This window comes from Patella vulgata, chromosome 5, assembly GCF_932274485.2.
Source record: "Patella vulgata chromosome 5, xgPatVulg1.2, whole genome shotgun sequence".
Classification (NCBI taxonomy): Eukaryota; Metazoa; Mollusca; class Gastropoda; family Patellidae; genus Patella; species Patella vulgata.
Window position 1 is genome coordinate 51,437,087 of NC_065883.2, and position 20,989 is coordinate 51,458,075.

At 36.0% G+C, this 20,989-nt stretch overlaps 1 protein-coding gene across 1 annotated transcript; it reads left to right on the top strand.

Moving 5' to 3' along the window:
- Positions 1-16,774: 16,774 nt before the first annotated feature.
- Positions 16,775-20,214, top strand: LOC126821443 (EGF-like domain-containing protein 2). Its single transcript, XM_050549865.2, has 7 exons — positions 16,775-16,965; positions 17,289-17,443; positions 17,648-17,790; positions 18,119-18,206; positions 18,523-18,691; positions 19,341-19,497; positions 19,768-20,214. Exons 2-7 carry the CDS (start codon positions 17,385-17,387, stop codon positions 20,001-20,003), a joined length of 852 nt encoding a protein of 283 aa, XP_050405822.2. The 5' UTR covers positions 16,775-16,965; positions 17,289-17,384; the 3' UTR covers positions 20,004-20,214.
- Positions 20,215-20,989: the final 775 nt, after the last annotated feature.

The window sequence follows — 20,989 nt, forward strand, 5'->3', positions numbered from 1 at the left end:
TTTTATTTAATAATCAATATAAAACGACATAGTACATAGTTCACATTATATTTACAGTGTGTAATATCATATCTTAGAATCACATTAAAACTTCAAAACAATAATCATACAAAACATTTAGTAGAACAAACAGAAACACAAAGAAACTAAAAGCAAAATAAAAAAAACCCCAAAAAACCAAAAAAACCCCACCCAAACACCCCTATTCTATGTTTGAATAGCAAAGATAGAGCACAAAGAAGATTCTTTTAATTGGATTTTAAATAAAAGGTCCTTTGTATATATAATTTTATGGGGGTATTTGAATTGGAAGTTCTGTAACCTATAGTGTTAATGCTCGTTTTATAGACCAAATTGAAGACACATGAGATTTCGCTTTCTTCTAAATCGAAACTATTCTCTTCTTCCTATTTACTTCTTTATCTATTAAAGTTTTTTTTTGTAAATCTTTATATGCTTATTGTTCCAGATGATTTCGGGGGCTTATTAACATATCGATTTTTGATGTATAGATATAGAACCAATTATTGAAAAGTTCTTGATGTAAGGGAGGTAATTTTGAAAAAAAAAGCTGTTTGGTAGTTACATGCCGGTAATATTTGTCCATCATAATCGTTTAATATATATAAGCCTACGGAATTGTCCATGATTGAACATCTTGCGATAGTATCTATTTTATCCAGAATACACTACGGCATATCATCATTTCTTTTAAGTCAATCATATTCAGCCCTCCTTTATTTGTATCTTTATTTATAACTGTTCTCTTTAGTTTATCAGGCCCGTTTCAGAGGTAGTTATAAAATAATGTATTAATGCTTTTGTAACTGATAACCATATTATTTTGTCTTTAGCTCCTCGACTAGAAGGTGCATAAACGACAATATAATAATAAAATAGTGCTCAATTGTAAGTTACTATAGTCTACACTACGTGAAGATGACACACTGGTGAAAGTTAAAAATGATTGACAATAATTACATATTTTATCACTTGACATGCGACTGGAGGTGTTTTGCTACACCAGATCTGAATTCCGGTGCGGGCCGAGATTAATCTTCGAGATTTTTGGAACCCGGATAACCTGTGTAATAATTGGTATCGCGCATAAATTTGTTTTGGAATTTTTCGGGACTTAAGTTTAAGTAAGCAAACACAATTAAGTAATAAATGATTTTATTTAGTGTTAGGTTGAATTTTTTTATATCATCTGTAGTCATCTCAGCGTATCCTTTTGACTAAATCTCGACCAATCAAATTGCTTATTACTCTGCTTAACGTAAGCCGAAAATGCTCATTATCGAACACAGTGAGGGTATTAATGTAATGAAACTATACACCAAGTTTCATCAGTCTGACTTAATTTGAAGCAAATTTATCGTGTGTTCCAAAGCATTGACCAATCAAATTGCGTATCTCTGCTTAGTCAAATCAGAAAGGGGTTCACTAATAAACACCTACACCAAGTTTGGACATACTAGCTCAATTAGAAGCAGAATTATTTTGCCCCAAAAACTGTGACGGGCGGACGTAATTTTATGACATCACTTTAAAAAGCATATAGATCAAATTTCAAAATTGCACAAAGTGACCGACATAGCAAGTTACAGGAAATCAACAATTATGAACAGGCCCTCACTTGTCACACATACATACCAGTGAACTCTATTGTAACCCGTGAAATGAAATGAAATGGTGTTGAACGTCCTACTCTCCTGCTCCATTCGGGCTAATGAAGACGGGCATACGCCATGCAGTGTGCTGTGGGGAAGATTTTCCTCGGACAGCTGCGCTACGACCTAGTCATATACCGAATTCCAACTGCCAGCGGAACTTTTATGTGCACGCCAATGTCTACACGGGACCTCGATTTCTCGTCCAATGTGAACGACTATACGTTGTCCCTTGCCGAACCCTCCGTCCTGCAACACTGAATAGGAGGAACCCCCTAGAAAATTCCGATGAACTTTCTCGGCCGACGCACTGCGTCGGACGTAGGGATCAAACACGGGACTTTCAGGATAGCGAGTCACATCTTACTCACAGAGCCACCGTCTTGTTATTTAATAACGCGGTAACCTGTTGTAATGAGAAACTTTATTATGGAAATGAAATGGGGTTTAACGTCCTACTTTTCTGTACCGACAGTGCTAACGAAGACGGGCGACAACCTACTCCTATTTTAAATTTAAAACCAAAGCTGACTGTGTTATAACGAGAATAACATTTCAACCAGGCATCACTTGCGTCAGATGTTAATTATTTGTAAAGAATCTTAAAGGAAAAAGAGAGAAGAAAATGGGGTTTAACGTCCACTCGACACAAATTAGGTTATTTCGGGACTAACATATGGTTCAATTTTATTTCAATAATTCGTTTACGCGTAGGGGTCTTTAGCGGTGGGAGGAAACCGGAGGTCCCGGAGAAAACCCACGAGGTTGGACAAGCGATCCTACTACCGGGGAATCGAAACCATGCCAGGGTGTTTAGGTCTATATAGGCTAATACTATAGGGTTTATTTTAGTTCTATGAACGATGTTCTGTGTAATATATTTAAGTGGTTAAACAAATGGGTGACAACGAGAAAAGGGCAAGGTAGATATTTTGCAAGATTCAACCTACTTAGAATAACTCACAAACACTTACCCCAAAAATGGTTATTGCCCCGCCCTAATGGAGTAATGGCTGACGTATCTATACTTTGTATATTAAAATAGAGCGAGGTTAAATTTCCCTTCAGATATCATTCGAAATTCCTATGGGAACATCATACCCACAGCCTCCTCGGCTTAGAGGCCAGAGTGAAGACACCATTTGGAGATCCTAGGAGAGACATCAAGTGTTCCCTACCAGGCCCTCCGTTATGCAGTTATATATAAAATCAACATTTAATGACATTAATTTTAACAACGCCCTTATGTATAACTATCAGACGCTTCAAATGCAGTTATGTATGAAATTGACCTTTTACAACACCCCCGAGTATAAGACGGCCCAAATGTAGTTATGAAATCGTTTTACCTAAAATAATTATGAAAACGTTGCTCCAAATGCAGTATGAAATCGTTTGACCTTAAATGATTATGAAAACATTGCCTTGTTAAGATTTTACTGAAGATGTCAAGTGCGACACGATTTGAGGACAACGCCTATCATATTGTATGTCAAATGTCACCATGTTGTCACTACTCCCTAGATATATTTCAATCTTAACTTGTCTTCCATAATCTTACATTACATTTAACAATAACCACTCCCTTCTCCCTTACGTTAAGGTTAATTAAAAAATTATGACTTAACATCTGCTAATTATGATTTAGTATCTCCTAATTAAGACGTAGTATCTCCTAAAAGTGGCTTAGTATTTCCTAATTAGACCTTAATAGATCTTAATTGGTGTGGGCATATTTAAGTCGTGACCCTGCCCGTCCGTCATTCCGTCAAAATTTGCTTGTGGACAACATTTTATCCCTTCAAAATTGGTGTGGACGAAGCGGGGGGGGGGGGGAGTTTTGGGAAGAACATATAGTGATGCATATATATGTTTGGTCAACTTTACTAAGTTTATATATTCCATTCAGTTGTCATCAAGGATGATTTTGACTTGAGAAAGCAATGGGGGTTTAACGTCAACTCGACACAAACTAGGTCATATGGTTCAATTTCATTTCAATATTTCGCCTGTGCGTAGTGGTCTTTAGCAGTGGGAGGAAACCAGGGAAGCCGGAAAAATACCCAAGAGGTTGAACTGACGAGCCTACTACTTGTAACGTACAAGCGGCGAATCGAGACCATGCCACTTGACTCAATGACAGACCTTATGATTTCACGCGCACGTGTTAAACTACTAGACCACCCAATCCCGCGGTTAATAAGAAGAAGAACCCTATCAATATTCGATTTTGTCCGTTCAGGAGTTAACCCATTTGCCGAAAAGTTTGTGAATGTGATAGAGGCTAGTTTAATCGAGGTTTTTGTTTCCAATTTCACTTATTGGGGTCCCGTGAGGACAAAACCTATCGATATTTAGCATTAAGCAAACTTTCGGTCCGGAGCTACCACGTCCAACCCACCCATTTGCTGAAAAAGTTTTGAACGCAACATTTTTTCCTGATATTATATGAGCCGTTGAGATTTTAAGAAGACGGACCCTGTCGATATTCACCGTTTCATGAGCTTCCCTTGCGGAGTTACCATCGTGTGCCAAGATCGTGTGGGCGCAATAGCTACGTGTGAAATATTGATGTCATGATAGGACGAGTCGTATTGATATTCAGCTTTCCGCAACCTCCGTTCCGAAGTTGCACCACCTTTTCTGGAAATATTCGGAACAGCATAGTGACCTATCTTATACACTACATTTGGATGAGTGTTGCGCTCAGACAGTGTAATGCAGAGCGGATCCAGGAATTTTTTTTAGCAGGGTGTTTGCCAGTTTCCCGAGACAATGTATCTCCCCCCCCCCCCCCTCTCAGATGGTGTATATCGTCATTTTGGCGTACATACATACACATTGAGCTTTTTAAACAGAGCAATTCAACACCTCGTTCAACGTCAATTTTATTATGAATTAATACGATGACATTGTGATTCAATTTCATGGATGCAAAGCATTAATTGTGATATCACACATATCTATATCATTATCTCGTGCTTTGAGTGCCCACACCGTCCAACATCTGACGATAAAGGATAAAGCACACGGCCGAGACACTTTTCTCATAAAAAGTGTTGTTTTACAAAAAATTTTATGTAGGGATCCGCCCCTGTAATGTTACACTTAAATAGTTTACACCCGTGGATGTAGATTAAGCATTACACCTCAAGGATATTTTATAAATTACACTTTCATATTAATATTCACACCAAACCGGGTATAATGTCTCTTGTTGAAAACACTGTTGTAGAACAGTGTTTTGTTGGATATTTATTTCAAGCCAACGATATGAGGCGATATGAAAAATGTATTAAGGTTATAATACATGATAATATTCAGGAAGACTTAAGTTATACCTGTGTTACTAATGCAATTAACGCCACATTTACAAAAAACCCACTGAGATTAGAGTATAAAAACACTTTTGCAAAGCAAGATACGGTGTAAAATTGACGGCTTATTCGGAGTAATCTTTCCCTAATAATAATTACACCCGTTGGTGTAAATACAATCAAATGCTTGTAGCGGTGTAGCTCATCCCAAACATCATTTAACAGCTACAGTTACACCCATACTGGTGTTCAGTACCCATGGATATCAATTACACATTTGTAACCCAATAAACGGTGTAAAATTAACACAGTTGTGGGATTTATTCCCCAATAATAGTTACACCCTTTGGTGTAAATACAGTATAACACTGGTAGTGGTGTAGCTCATTCAAAACACCCCACAATTGCACCTATTCAGCCTCAGGTGTTCTGTAGGCATGAATATCGGTTACACTTTGTGTAGCTCTTTTAGTTATTACACTTGGGAAAGTTTTACATTTTAAAAACACTAGCTGCGTTGTAAAGTTTACACTTAATTAACACTGTTTATAGTTTTTAATTACACCCATTTTTAACAGTCTACGTTCCGCGACCTTTTATTCCAGAGTTACCACCCTAATACCTAAGGCCAGTTAAATCGATAGAGGCTGCAGTTTTATCCCCTTTTTAAGCTTGTGAACACAATAGAGATCAGATATTTGGTATGCTTAAAGGACCCTTATCAGATTTTGTTTGAAACATGTTTTATAAGCCATTTTTTCGAAACATGACTTCTCTGTGAGCGTATTCCCATGCGTTGCGTGGCTGTCTTTGTTTTTTATTTGCCCTGATCTTAAGGTCCGGGAAATTGAAATTACCCAGTGTGTGTTGAGAGTGCGTTTAATCCCATTTTCCCCAATGTCCGCCCCTCACGTCTCGCCCTTCCATACTCTACCCCACAAGCTTAGAACTTCAGTAATGTAAGGATTTAAGATTTCATTTAAACAAATTTATAGCAACCGCTTACGACAAATTATTAGTTCAAAATATTGTATTAATATTTAATGTTTTTCAAAGCATTGTGTTTGAAACTAAATGCTAAATTATATCATATAGTGTAGTGTCACTATAATATAAATGTCTCAGCTGTGACAGTATACTGCCATTCTTCCTCATTTTGTAGCCTATAAGTAACTCTAAAATTTTAAGAGATACAACAAAGAACTGCTTAATTAAGATTTATTGCTTCCCTAACATTATAGACTGTGTCTCTGGTGATAATGATGAGATTTATTATACTATCATTTTAATTTAAATCTCGTCTTCTTAAGTCAAAATTTTATATGATTTGTTTATTTATAGTGTCATCTTTAATATCTAGAGGTGACGGACCATTGTCTGGTATATAGTAATTTTGCCTGGGGATGTAAAACTTAATAAAACTTTAACAATAAAATTCCAAATATGTACAATATTTATTGGCCTTCAAATCTGAGTAATTCATACCGTATAAACTGTAATTGAATGACATCAATGCAATATATTTCAGACAATTTATAAATTATACAATTATAGTTTATTATTTTACACCTACCGGCGAAAATTGGTGTTGGAAAATGCAATGCTGCTTGTTTTCGATTCAGTGCAACAGCAGTCAGGGCCGGTTATAGAAAATGCGAGATCCAATTTGATGGACCCGAAGTAACAGGATATGAATACATTGCCAGATTGCCTGGAAAATTTAGTGAGCTGCGGGGAGGGCTCCCTTTTTAGTGGGGAAATTAGTCAAATTTTCCAAAAACCTGCCCTGACTGTTGTACAAAAATTTATACTTCGCTATTTCAAAACGTTAACGCTATTATCATTCATTGAAAATCTTGACGTCGCCTACCCATATAGATTACAGAAAGGTCAATAGTAAACCGTAGTGTTCGAATATAAGGACTATACAAAAGGGGAGCAATTCACCTAATCCACCTCTCTCTTTACCACAGAAAGGAAGACTCAAAGGTGGTATAGTTATCTACTAGTGATGCGATTACAATCTGGGGAGGTAGTACATCCCTGCTTTTTTGTATAATTTCCACTGATTCCATGTGACGACGGCCTTCAGAAATCAGGTTAATGATAGTCCATAGCTGAGGAATAAACTGAAATGAAACGGGGTTTAAAGTCCTATACCAAACAGGTTAAAGAAATGAAATGAAATGGGGTTTAGTATGCTATTGGGGAAATTTTGGCCGCTACGATCAAATTCCAACTGCCAAGGGATCTTTTACGTACACACCAATGTGTACACGGGACCTCGGTTTTCGTCCCATACGAACGATTATGCGTTGTTCTTTGTCAGGCCCTTTTTCCTGCACCACTGACAAGGTGGAACCACGCCGGAAAATCCTGATGAACTTTCTCGGCCAACACAGGGATCGAACACGGGGCCTCCAGCCTGGCGAGCCAACGTCTTACTCACTTAGCCACCGTGGCTCGAGGGGTTAAAGAAGACTGGCATAAATGCCATGCGGTGTTCCTGAAGGGTAAATTTTGCCATGATTGCAGCGTTGTTTCCGCCAACGCTTTATCGAATTCTAACTAGTAAAGGGGTCTTTTACGTGCCTTACGGACGGCACCATTGACAAGGGGAAACCCACTGTAAAGTCGCCGGATCAAACCAGACAGCGCTTAATCAAATTAACCACCTTGGCTATCGCCCTTATATGGTAATCGTGTAAAGTACTTCAGTTTTGGACAAAAACCACTAAAACAAGAGCACGGAGCGAGTGAGCTCCCGTGAAATCAGACTGGAGGTAGATTTCTTGGTAAATGATGGGTCGATATATTTCGTTTCCAGACAATACATTTTGTTGTTTTTTCCTTTATTTAACGAAAAGAGTAATAGTGCTTTGATTTTTAAAACTTATACCAAACTGATTATGGCTAGTGATGTGAAAATTCACTGAAAATTATAAGCATACGTTTCAAACCACCAAATTTAACATTTATGGCCATTGTATTTACCGTCACAATATATGTTAATCTAAATTTGGATATATATTGAGATGACATATCTAATATATTATTCATGTTGTCTCGAATCTTTGCTTGCAGATGTAAAACTTAATGTTCGTATTTTTCGTCAAAATAAAAAACAATAGGAATACATGTACATTTTATTTATTAATATCTATGCATATTGTTAACAAAACAAAAACAAAACAACAGAACCCATAAATTTTTTATTAAATCCTACTAAGGTCCAGCAAATTTAAAGAAATTTGCCGAACTTAAATTTCAGTCTGTGTACGATCATTCGCCAAAGTGTCGGTGATCTTGATCGCTTTGCATAAAAGTCATGTTCTTTCCAAAATATGCTTCAAATGACCTTGGCGGCGTTGGAGGCAGACTTGCATACATCGCGCAAAATTGTCAATTACTCGAACATATTGATCTTTGGGGATTTCCCAGATTATCCCAAGATTAATGTGTACCAGAACAACCCTCAAACGATTGGTGAAATGAAGGCAACAATCACAGCAAAAATCAGGATTTAATAAAAAAATTTATGGGTTCTGTTTTGTTTTCGGGGTAGGTGCAAAGATATATTAGCTGCATTAATATAAGCGGACCAACTATTTTATGTAAGACAAAATATGCCATGTAAATCTATAATTGTAATTTATCTTATTATATGTAATGGTTGTAAAGGGAAATATGGTAAAATTGAAAGTCAGCTTAGCAGCAGAACAAATCTACATACATGTAGATGATAAATCTTTGTAATAGTACTATTATACCTTTAGGAGCACACTTCGAACTGCGTGCAGGCGGAAAATTACATATATTTATGTACATTAAACTTTTCTAATTAGGAATAAAAATAAAATAAAACCAAGTACGAACAATCCAAGGAAAGTAAAACATCAATAGATTTATTTTTTAAAGAATTAATTTGGATATTAATTTATATAGTATTATTATTATTATTATTATAATAATTACAGGTAAATATGTATAACGCTATGATTGTTTCTGTTAAGCAAGACAACGTATGATTTCAAGGTGATTTTAAATAAAATAATGATCTGAGTTACTTGGTTGAATAGTTATAGTAGACGCAAAATAAATATATAAGTATATAGCTAATATATCAATAGACAGATGTCATTTTTGACGTGACAAGCTGAGGTTTGATGTAAACGTTTGTAATATAGGTTAATCCGGCCATTTGACCCACAAAAAGGACGTAGTGTTCTCTGGTCAGCTATGGCCTCACAGTAGCTTCCACTCACAACACGTGGGTTTACTCCTTCCGTTAAAACAATACTGTACAGATTATGACTCTTCGAATTTAACTCCACCACCCTTCTTCTCCGAATCGTTTAGGTTGATTGTCACTATTATTGCCAGATACATATACTTCTAGTTGCAATATTATGATGCTACCATCATCATATTGTTGGCGCAAGTATGAGTAACACAAGTCACACAATTCGTAACAGAAATTACTATAATTCATATATACTCTTCAAAACAAAAAGTAAGGGATATTCAGAAACAATACAAAAATGCGGAAATGCACTGCTGTTTTTATTAGAGGTAACCAGTGTATGTTAATAACAGGCCAATTGCCATTTCACTCGCAAAGTGATACACTGTCAAAAGTGAAAATGGACGTTTTTGATTTTTGTCTTAATAATGAGTAATTGCTCCACCAATCCTCAAACATTCAGCAATTCGTCATGTCAGGCTCCTAATCAACCGTCCAATCACGATTTGGGGCAATCTGACCCACCCCTCTTGCAGTGCCACGGCCAATTCTTGCAGTGTTGTCGGTTGACGTTGACAAACACGTCTCCCGATCATGTCCCAGACAGGACTCATGGCTGGCCAAGGCACATGGACAATATGGTGACGCTGGAGGTAGTCATTCACAACACGAGCGCGGTGGACACGGCATTATCATCTTGAAAGATGAAACGTCGACCTGCCCGTTGAGCAAAGGGCAGAACTATCGGTGCCAGGATGTGGTCACTGTAGTACACACACGTGACCCTTCCTTGAACAATATGCAAGTCCGTTCTGCCAGTCACGGTGAGTCCTCCCCGCACCATAACAGACCCACGCCCGAATCTGTCATGCTGTCAGACGTTAACGTTAGCATGACGCTCATTTACACGCCTCCAAAAGCGAGCACGCCTATCGGTGAAATCCAGAGTAAATCTAGACTCATCTGAAAACATTACACGCGCCCATCGACGATTACCCCAATTTCTACGCTGCCCACACCATTGACGCCTGTTTGCCATGTGCCGGACGTCTTTTGCCATGTGCTGGCAAATGGGCTGTATGTAGCCGATTTCTAACCGTCTGGGGTACAAGTTTACAGAAAGCTGATTTGTCATTTGTCCTCGATTTCGCACGACCTGTGTTGGAATGTATCAATCCTGGGCTTGTGTAGTGGCTCTAGGAAGACCTGAACGAGGTCTATCATCAACATTGTATGTTTGTTGGTACCGGTTCCACAGTCTGCTAATCACAGACTGTAACACATTAAGCATGTTGGCTACTGCTCGCTGTGTAGAACCTATTTGAAGCATGCCAATAGCACATAGACGTTCATCATGTTGAAGACGTCTCATTGCAAATTAAACGTAACACACTAAAGCAAAGATACGCTAAACAGTAAATCTTATGCAAGAACCGATAGGAAAGCAAACATGGGTAGTATAAACCAGCACGCGACAGTTTTCATCAACCCTTCCTTGAAGTGTCAAATTTGACAATTAACCCCTCCCACGTGTATAGCGCTATTGCGTGTCGCACGTACAGCTCAGTGGTTCGGTTGGGGCGATAAGTTTTCATCTGTGAACATACTCTCAAAGCATGTCAAGTGTCCATGACTATTTATAATATCACAACCTGCATAGGTATTTGCATTTCAATATCCCTTACTTTATTTGAAGAGTATATATGCGAATGTGTATGTGAATACAATACGTTCCTCTGACTGTGTGGATAAAGTGCTTGACTAACCAGGAGTTCCCAGGATCGACCCCGGTGTGGTCGAGAACGTCTTCAGCGTGGTTATTCGTTAGCAGTTGGTGTTAAGAAGATTAGGTAGAAACGTCGCTCTCTATGCAAACACTTCCCTCATAATACACTGCATGGTATATCCCGTCATCAGTCCAGATGGCGCAGGAAAGCAAGACGTTAAACCCTTGTGATATTTGAATTCCAAATATTTGTACATTCTATCATGCCAGCCACTAAGAAAAGTTGTATAAACATTTTGTTTGAACCATACCGTACCGGCTACTCAAACACCCTCTATGTGGCAGATTGGTAGAAAGCAAAGTAAAGACCACAATGGCGACCTTAACCTACTAGCACTGGTATCACAGTGCTAGCATCACAGACAAAATCAATCTTGCCACAAATTTTGTCATCCTCACTGTCCATAAAATGAATGAGTGACATGGACCTACCAACTTACTGAATATTTTAACAAGTTCTACGTTAGGAGCAATAACTTCGCTAATAGTTCGTGCTCAAGGCTTATAACCTATATAATATGACCATCACCGCTAGTTGAAAACAATATCCAAATGTGGGAGCTTCTATTTCAGTACGTGTTGTTGGATGCCACAAGTTATCAAATAGTCAAGATTTATCATGTATTATATAGGCATTTTTAGGTATTATATATTCGAAATCTATTATACCGAAGTTGCCCTTGGATAATATTTTATTGTGTCGAATGTCTTCTTATTATACACTTTGCTGCACTTACATTTTTTGAAAATAAGATACAAGTAATAACATGTAATTAAATGTACATAATATATTTTACAAGAACACTGTCCTTTCTTAACATAAAACACATTAATATTATCACATATAAAACAAATACTGTTGAAATAATACATAAATAACTTCATGTTCGAGCATTTTACGCTTAATTTTAGATCGTAGCTATAATAAAATAAAGACAATTTTGGAACCACCTTCAAATACGTCAGTGACCAGGGTAACATTGTCCTTAACATACCACCAATAGATCTGTCAGACAACCATAAAACAAATCTATTTACCCTCTGGCGATTCAGATTCCGACCGGCCATTATCCTATAAAAACGCTCTTTGCCATCGTTTTATTATATTTAGAGATTAAGTATCATCTAGATTTATCTTGGGTTTACTGTGTTTTCGTGATTCTATGGTTTTTCTAGTCCAAGAGAGTTTTAAAATTCAGCAAAGGTAAGTGTTGATTTATACATGTTTTATTTGAGTTTGCAATGAATACAAAAACTCAAAATTTACAAATTAAAGTATGTCCAGGAATTATAATAATGCTAAAAAATTATTTTTTAAAAAATAAACAATCAATGGTTTAACCTTAACTTTTCAGGTATTAAGATCATGTCTAGCGAATCGAATATATTTTGTACATATTGCCCGGTAGTTTAAAAAAAGGTTATCAGGCTGAAAATTACACTCAAGGTATACAAGTTTCAACTGAAGGGTATATGTTCGCTTTATAGAAATATATTATTGTCCTTGGTGTAAAACCGAGATTTTCAACATACATAACATTTGTAATTACTAAAAAGAGCGACAATCCTAGAATGAAATCTTGTCAAATACCATTTATCAATGAACGATAATCGCCCTGGTTTTGTATTATCTGTTCATTTTTGAATAAATAAATTACTCAATTCATGCATAAAGCAGATCAAGCAGGAGGATATAGCTAGGGATTTACCCACACAATTTTAAAAGAAGAATGTATGTTGGGGTTACTTTCTGCATTTTTGGGCTATAATAGCATAAATAATAGAACTACTATTTAATGAAGATTTATCTCCATTTCGGTGATATAGGGTGCATATTGTACTGACAGAGCACATTAAACAATCTATAACATAACGTAAGACGAATAGAACCTTCTTCAGATCTAATCGGAATTACAAAGCGCACAATGTAATTTAGGCGTGTCTTAATAATCAAATTGGATCTACCATTAAAAAAAAATGTGTTTTTTTTTCAGATGTACTGGGTAGAAAAAGCAACGGTTCTTCTAGTGGTAGTCAGCTGTGAGTATTCGAGATTTGTTGCTCCGATATAAAAAGTGAATTTGCAGACAAGTGAAATAATAATAAAAAAGAACTACGTTACAAAAGTAGCTTTCTAAACAATAACGAATAAATCTTCAAAGTATATACTAATTGTTGTGTTAAAATAATCATTTTTTAGGTGTAAATTCTATGTATTTTGACTGTAGAAGAATTGGTCAGGATTGTGAAAATGGAACACCGTGTGATCCAGATACCGGTATATGTGTATGTGATGCAACACATCAAGGTCACGATTGTGGTCTAGATATAAGTAATAATTTATTTAGTCTTTTTTGAATTTTACAAATTAACTATATGTAAAGAAAACAAGAGACAACAGCACCCGGTGCTAAAATTCTTGGCCAAAGCATATTAACCAGTAAGGGAAATGACTACTCTAATGATTTAATCCATATTCTCGAGTTAATTAGTATGTGCATTATGTGATCCAGATACCGGTATATGTGTATGTGATGCAACACATCAAGGTCACGATTGTGGTCTAGATATAAGTAATAATTTATTTAGTCTTTTTTGAATTTTACAAATTAACTATATGTAAAGAAAACAAGAGACAACAGCACCCGGTGCTAAAATTCTTGGCCAAAGCATATTAACCAGTAAGGGAAATGACTACTCTAATGATTTAATCCATATTCTCGAGTTAATTAGTATGTGCATTATGTGTTTTAGAAATGGGAATAACGTACAGTCATAGGTGAATGTTACAGCACATGAAGTGAAGCAAGAGCTGGGCAAGATGTCTCTTTGCGTTGCATACGTAGCCATAAAAATTAAATACTTGTACATGTGTCTTGGCCTCAAAATAAAAATCAAGCACAAGCGTTCTTAATCCCTGGCGAAAACAAGTCCTATGAACGAATTCTGCAAATGAACAGATGATATGATAAAACTTAAACATTTAGTTGAACCAAACAGATCTGTAACGAGACGTTTTATATCGTCCATATATCATAGGTCTTGTTGATAAATATTCCTGTTTCAACAATGTCAATATTAATACATTGCTACGTTAGAAAACCGGCAAGCTTTGGTATTATTTGAGAGATGAAAATTCTGGCATTTAGATAAACATCCCAAAACTCCACTACCGTTTGGCGAAATTAAAAATTGTTATCGCGCCCGGTGGGAGACAACCTCCTCAAACCCCCTTATGCCCCAGTACTTCAGATTCCTGAAAAAATGACTGGATTCCCTGGCATAAGCTAGTGACTGCAGGGTGTGGCGCCGAGCAAAAATAGAAAATATTATAGGAAAATTACTCAAGTATAGTGTTGACAAGGTATTAAACCCGAAACCATGTTATTCAGAAATCTATCAATGTCATTTATAGATGCTCTTGTACCTGCTGGACCAGAAGCTTGTGACCCACCATGTCAAATGGTGGGCATTTGTCAGAAAGTTGGATCACTAAGTAAGTGTTACTGTGCTGATGATGCTTATTATGGAGAAGCTTGTGAAAAAAGGCGAGGTGAGTTTACAACGATTGTATTGTATTAACAGATTAGGAGGTTTGTTGGAACTTAAGCGTCATATAAGTATTAAATGCAGGTGAACTATAGATATTCTTAGTACAGTATTTCATCTTTAAGTAGAAAAATGGCGTAGACCAAGTCATAACACCCGATCTTATCTTCTTTGAGCGGCATTTAGCAATTGACATATGTAATAAACACAAAAACATAATATGGAACACAATTACTATTTTAATTAAAGCGACGTTTCGTTGAGGGTTCTCTCAACGTTTCCAAGCAAATGATAATGAAAATAATGTACAGAAGGTTTATATACAAAAACAAGTAACAGCTAATTAATAAAAATTAGAATCCTCAACGAAACGTCGCTTTAATTAAAATAGTAATTAAAGGAGAATACTGTCGCAAAAAGTTGTTTTAATATGAAAAATAACATTAATATTAGAATATTTTTAGCCCTACGAAAATTTAAAAGTCATTCTGAATATTTTTACAAAGGAAAAATATAACAAAAAAAACCTCTGTCTATCTGCAGCCTCGTTTTGATTTTTTCTGTAACTGACGTTAGAGACGACGGACGTTGTGAATTTCCCTATAGAAGGCAATTGCAACTGAGCACTGTATCCCGTCACTTTGAATTTTGACTAACTGGAAGCATAAACATGGTCAATCGCGTTGCTTGGGGATGTACTAATAGCACAAAAAATAAGTCAGGGGGCACGTGTCATATTTTTTAAAAATTTCCAAGCCAGGCAACACGCAGAAAGGCCTGCACACAGCGATGTCGACGAGGCGAGAAGGGGTGGTCTCCATCAAAACACGCTTCTCATTCTCTTTGTTGGGATCATTTCGAGTTATCTGCTTACGAACGTGATTTTAATAATATTATTATGTCGATCAAGATATGGCAGTTATGTTATCTTTCTATATTAAAACTCTGCATAGTTCTATGGTGAAACCGACACGCTTTAAAAATCTAGCAATAAAAATGACTGATGTAACCATAGCAACGAAATGTAAACGACACAGGTAGGTAGCCTAATTACTAATGTAAATTAATATCCCCTTTTCGAATCCCCTTCCTCGTCAGTAGTAGGTGTAGGCCTGTGTCGATGATTTTGCAGTCGATCATAGATAGTCCTACATGTAGGAAGTCCGTCAGTTTAAACTAGCTAAATGAGTGTGATAGAAATTATTTTTCAGCGATAGGTAGCTAATGCTATACGACGTGACCCTCGTTTTTCAATTGTTGCGCAAGGAAAGTAGGCTAGGGCATATGATACCGTATTACCCTATGGCAAGGGTAGGCCTAAACTTGTTGGAATTAATAGTTTTTCTCTGATATATTTTCCCCGATGAAGCGTGAACATCAATAAATGAAGCGGAAAGATATCGAGAATTGACGGACTCCGTTGTTGCTCGCGTTTCTAATTGGCTCGTACTGATAGGGAAAAACATTCGGGGCGAAATCAATGTCTGACAAGCTGTCACTTTCTGCCGATGCTATATAGAACTATATATACATCTCTTGCTACATGAGTGTCACCTCTTACGTCACGTGATTTAGCTTCAGGGGCCTGTTTCACGAAATTTTAACTAAGATAAAATCCAAATTTTAGTAATTTGATTGGATAATACTAGGTTGATTTTAGTGCTTAGCCAATCAAAATTGAAGTATCTACTAAAATTTAGATTTTAACTTTAGTTAAGATTTCGAGAAACAGGGCCCTGGTCAATAATTGTCGGGTGTTTTCGTAATTCCGGAAATCCGAAAATGTTTTTAACGTTATTTGTTACTAAAACTATATATATATATATATATAAAAAAAAAAAAATCTGAAATGCGCTACACAATGAACTAAGTAAATGATAAAATTAAACTTTTGCTATAGCATTATCTTTTAATTTCACAATCTAATTATTATTTTGAGTAAATTCGGATTACACAAAATTCAATGGAATGAAATACCCCTTTATCCTATACTAACACAATCGTGAACACTAAACTCAAAGCAACCCAGCGACAAACAAAACATGAGTAAGATAGTGTTTGAATGAAACGCATTTTTGTAAATTTGGTGCTAGTATATTATTCAGAAAATTGAAAGCAGTGGAGCGAACCTTTAAAAATTCGTACGGCCAGAGATTCGGTTTTTTATCGATTCAAATTTGATTTTCAGCGGTGGCTACATGTAGTGGTGACGCAATTACGATCACCATTGTTCCTTATCCAGCATTTTCTGGTTTAGTATATATTAAAGACAACAGAACAGATCTTTCATGTGCCTTTACCGGGTCAACCGATCCTATTACTGGTATTTTAAACTATGAAGCAAGTCTGGCATTTAACAGTGATTGTTCAATACTTAAAACACCAGATCAACCTGCTGTAAGTATACTTCTAAAACTTTGAGGAGACGCTGTAGGGCAGTATAGTTAGAAAACTTGTTCCGCCACTAAATGTTCTGATGTGGGTAGAGAAGAGAATCCACTGGGAAACTCCGATTCTTACTTCATTGTAAAGAAGGTGTACCCAATGGTTTGGATAGTTAAAAAACGTCTAAATCTATAACAGTTTGAATTGGATAATTATAAGTAAGACGTCACTGTCATTGCAAAGCTCTCTCCTCCCTCGCCTTATAATAACCAAGTAACGTGGTCAATCCCCACACAATTCTAAGTTTACGGTAAGGTTTTGCGTTGTCATTTCAGATTGGAGATGCTGTTTATGACGCGGAAGTCATCATCCAAAATTCACCTTCATTTGAAACATCTCTAGATATCGTGGTAAAAGCTACATGTGTCCACATGAACTCTGGAATAGCTACGGTCAGTAATGATGTGGGAAGTGTCGCTGTAGATCAACGGTTAGAAATTTATTAAAATAACAGGCTTTATAAATGTTTCTGTTGCTGTTAACATTATTGCTGACTAACTTATTTTTTTTATATATATACAAAAATTAAAATTACAATATATTAAAACAGCAAAGTATTATCTTGTCCCAAAACTTTACCCATTCAACGCAAGTGTTAAGTATATTAAATTCTAAATATTTCGTTTTAATTAAGAGCTAATCTAACAGAAGATCAGACAATAACTACATATGAACCAGTTCTGTTTGCTGTACAAGACGCTAGTGGTATGGCTATAGCACCCCCGCTATATATCGGTACACCTCTCAGACTTTACTTCCCCTTGGCTGATACTAGAAGTAAGTATTTATTAACTAATTATCATCGTCTTTCCCCGGTCGAAGTGTTTCAAAACTTAAGAAATAAATTGTCTTGGGGTAAATCTTCTTAAATCGATGTTTTCGAAAATCAGTTCTTTTAACTCGGAAGAAGACTAATTAAGCAAAGTACTATTATTATCCATTATGAATACGAATTTTCAACACAATTGGATTCAACACAGTTTAATGTGATATGTACTTTAGTAATAATCGAAAACGGTATTAGACTGAATCTGAAAATTCTGAAAATACCCCGAAGTGATATAAAATAAATTCTTAAAAAAATACAATAATAATCGTTTTTCAGAGTATACGTCACTTCTTCTCTTGAGCTGTGACGCTTTAAACGGACCAGATGCACCACAACCACTCAGAGTCAGACTCGTAGATGATGGGTAATTGTTTTATTGTATTTTAAACTATATTCATTTTAAACTTAATGGACGATCGTGGGTTGGGTAGACCATCGTGGGTTGAGTAGACGAAGAATTTAAAGTTGGTTTCTGGGGATCATAGTTTTCATGATGCCAAGGAGTGGGATCGCCTCTCCTCTCCCATTTCTTTACAGTATAGCTGTAAACCTTTCTCACACATAATTTATTTATGTTATTGATGTTTACACTGTTAAGATTTCACTTTTACTTCGTGGAATCCCGTAGAATGTTTATATAGCAATATATTTATTCATGATAAAATTATGATTGTTTACAGGTGCCCAACAGCTGATGGCATAAGTGTCATGAAGGGAGGTGTTGTGTATGATAATATTATGCCATCCGCCATTGTATACTTTAGCATCTTCCGATTCTCCAATTCGCCAGTCATATCATTTGAATGTAATGTAAAAGTTTGTGAACCTAATGATGCAGCCTGTACACCTGTAAGTATCAGATGTAATAATACCAATTCTGCTGTCCATTCTTCTAAGGCTTAGTGTATATGGACCCCCAAGAGTCTTATCCGACACAAATGAGTTACCTATCCCCGGGTAACGCCCATGCTTCAAACTGGTTTAAAACAAATTCTGCTGTCAATTCTACTATACTTAGCGCCTATGGCAACGCGAACCTTCTGGGGTAACGCTCATGATTTTAGTTGATTTACCCCAAAATTAAGCTTATTTCTATCCAACAAAACGCAGAAGTTTGCGTATAGCCAAGTTCAACTTTTTTTTTAGCTGTAATATTAAGTTAAATATTTTTGTGTTATGAACAATTAATTTTCTTAAAATTCCATTAAAATATACTGTTGCGTTATCACATAATCGAAATTCCAAATGACTTCCCACCCCCGTGCCCCAATACACTTACAAGTGCTCGGTCTTATGACTACCAGACATAGAGGGAGGGTTCACGCGTGTCATGAATCGTACATCTATATATACCCGTTTGACTTAATTTGAGCAATATTTTGCATAACATTATTGTTGTATCCAAAAGTAGTAAGGATTTACTTTTAAAAAATGCTTCGTACTGCTAAACGCTCTCTGTGTACCAGACAGAAAAGTATATAATGTTTTATTTCTGTAGCCACAATGTAATGCACAAACGGGTGGTGTTAGCAGAAGAAGACGAAGTGCTATTTCGGGAGGTGCTAGTGCCGAAATTGTATTGAAAGAAACACTAACAGTATTAGATCCATCTGACAGAATTGTAGTACCAGTAGTTCCGAGCAATGACTTACCAAGTAAGTATAGAAAACCCCATGGCTTGTTGGGTTTTACAGTGAAAGAAATAAAATTTGTTAAAAGGAATTCACGCCTCTCCTTTCTTGACTTCTTATTTGTACTGACCTGCATTAAAGACGTCGATATATTTTAATTTAGAATATTTGGCATCTGATGATTACGAATCATACACAACGTTTGTATAAGCAATGTATATTTGCGATGGCCTTGGGGGAACTAACAGATTTCATGTATATGATTTTCTAAACAATCGTGTTTTAAATTTTCAGAGGAAACCGTCGAAACAGTGGATCAAGAAAATCAAGTCCATTCAGAAAAATGTTTTCAATCAGAAGGAATTGTTGTTATTATTGTTATACTTGTTGTAACTGTTGTATTGTTATTATTTGTTACTATGTGTTTAAGTGTTAGATTTATCAAATCAAAATCACAGGTCAAAGTTATCGAAGCCCCCACTCCCATGACAGCAGAACGAATGATTCGAATTCCAAGACTAAACTTCTGAGTTTATGAAATAAATAACAATAAAGTCCGATTTGTTGTTTCATATTTTAGGTCATGACTTTGTTGCCATTTAATGCTTTTGTTAAGATTAACCAATTGTTAATAATCATTAGTCTTTAACGGTGCATTTGTTGACTATTTCATTCTACGAACAAATGATGAGAAATTATATGGTTCGAATAATCAGATGGATAATCAAACTTTTATTTTGTTACGGATTTTTCTATATTATTTTATAAACGTTGAGTAGTAAAATGACATGAAGCTAAAATAGCATTTTAAGTGGAATATTGTATATATAATTACTAATAAAACTTTTATATGTTGGTCTTGTTTTGTGTTATAACTCGTAACGAATGTTATCTATGGAGACAATGTTAAGTTTAAAATGACTTCTGGGCCCGATGGTTCATCTTGTCGTTAAATATAACGATGTGGTTAAATTATTTAACATAGTCGTTATATTTAACGACAAAAGAAATCTGTTGTTCACCATGCCCTTAAATTTAACGCATATTTAACCCACCTAGCAGGGCACCGTTAAATGATTTAACCTGTCATTAAATCAATTAAAGGAGCTAAGTCTCTAACTCAATATTATCCAAAATCTTCAAATTATTTGTCAAATTAAATCAACATTCATGTTGTGATCTTACTGGAAAAAGATGGGCTTTTGATATCCAATATTTAAGACAAAATAAACATTTTACCATTGGTACACGAATCGTGTACCATAATGCGCTTCAGCCCCAGATATATCAAGAAACTCGAGGGACGAGGCTAGACACATTGCACCAAATCAAACGGCATATGTAGATTGGAATAACCAGACGCTAGACATTTGCACTCGCTTGAGACTGCTGGCTTATTTCGCCAAACATAACTGATTTGAAATTGGAGTAAAAACGGAAACCATTGAATGTAAATCAGTTTATATACATTCATATCACAGTATTATATGCGTTGCGACCCACTTTTGTCAATTTC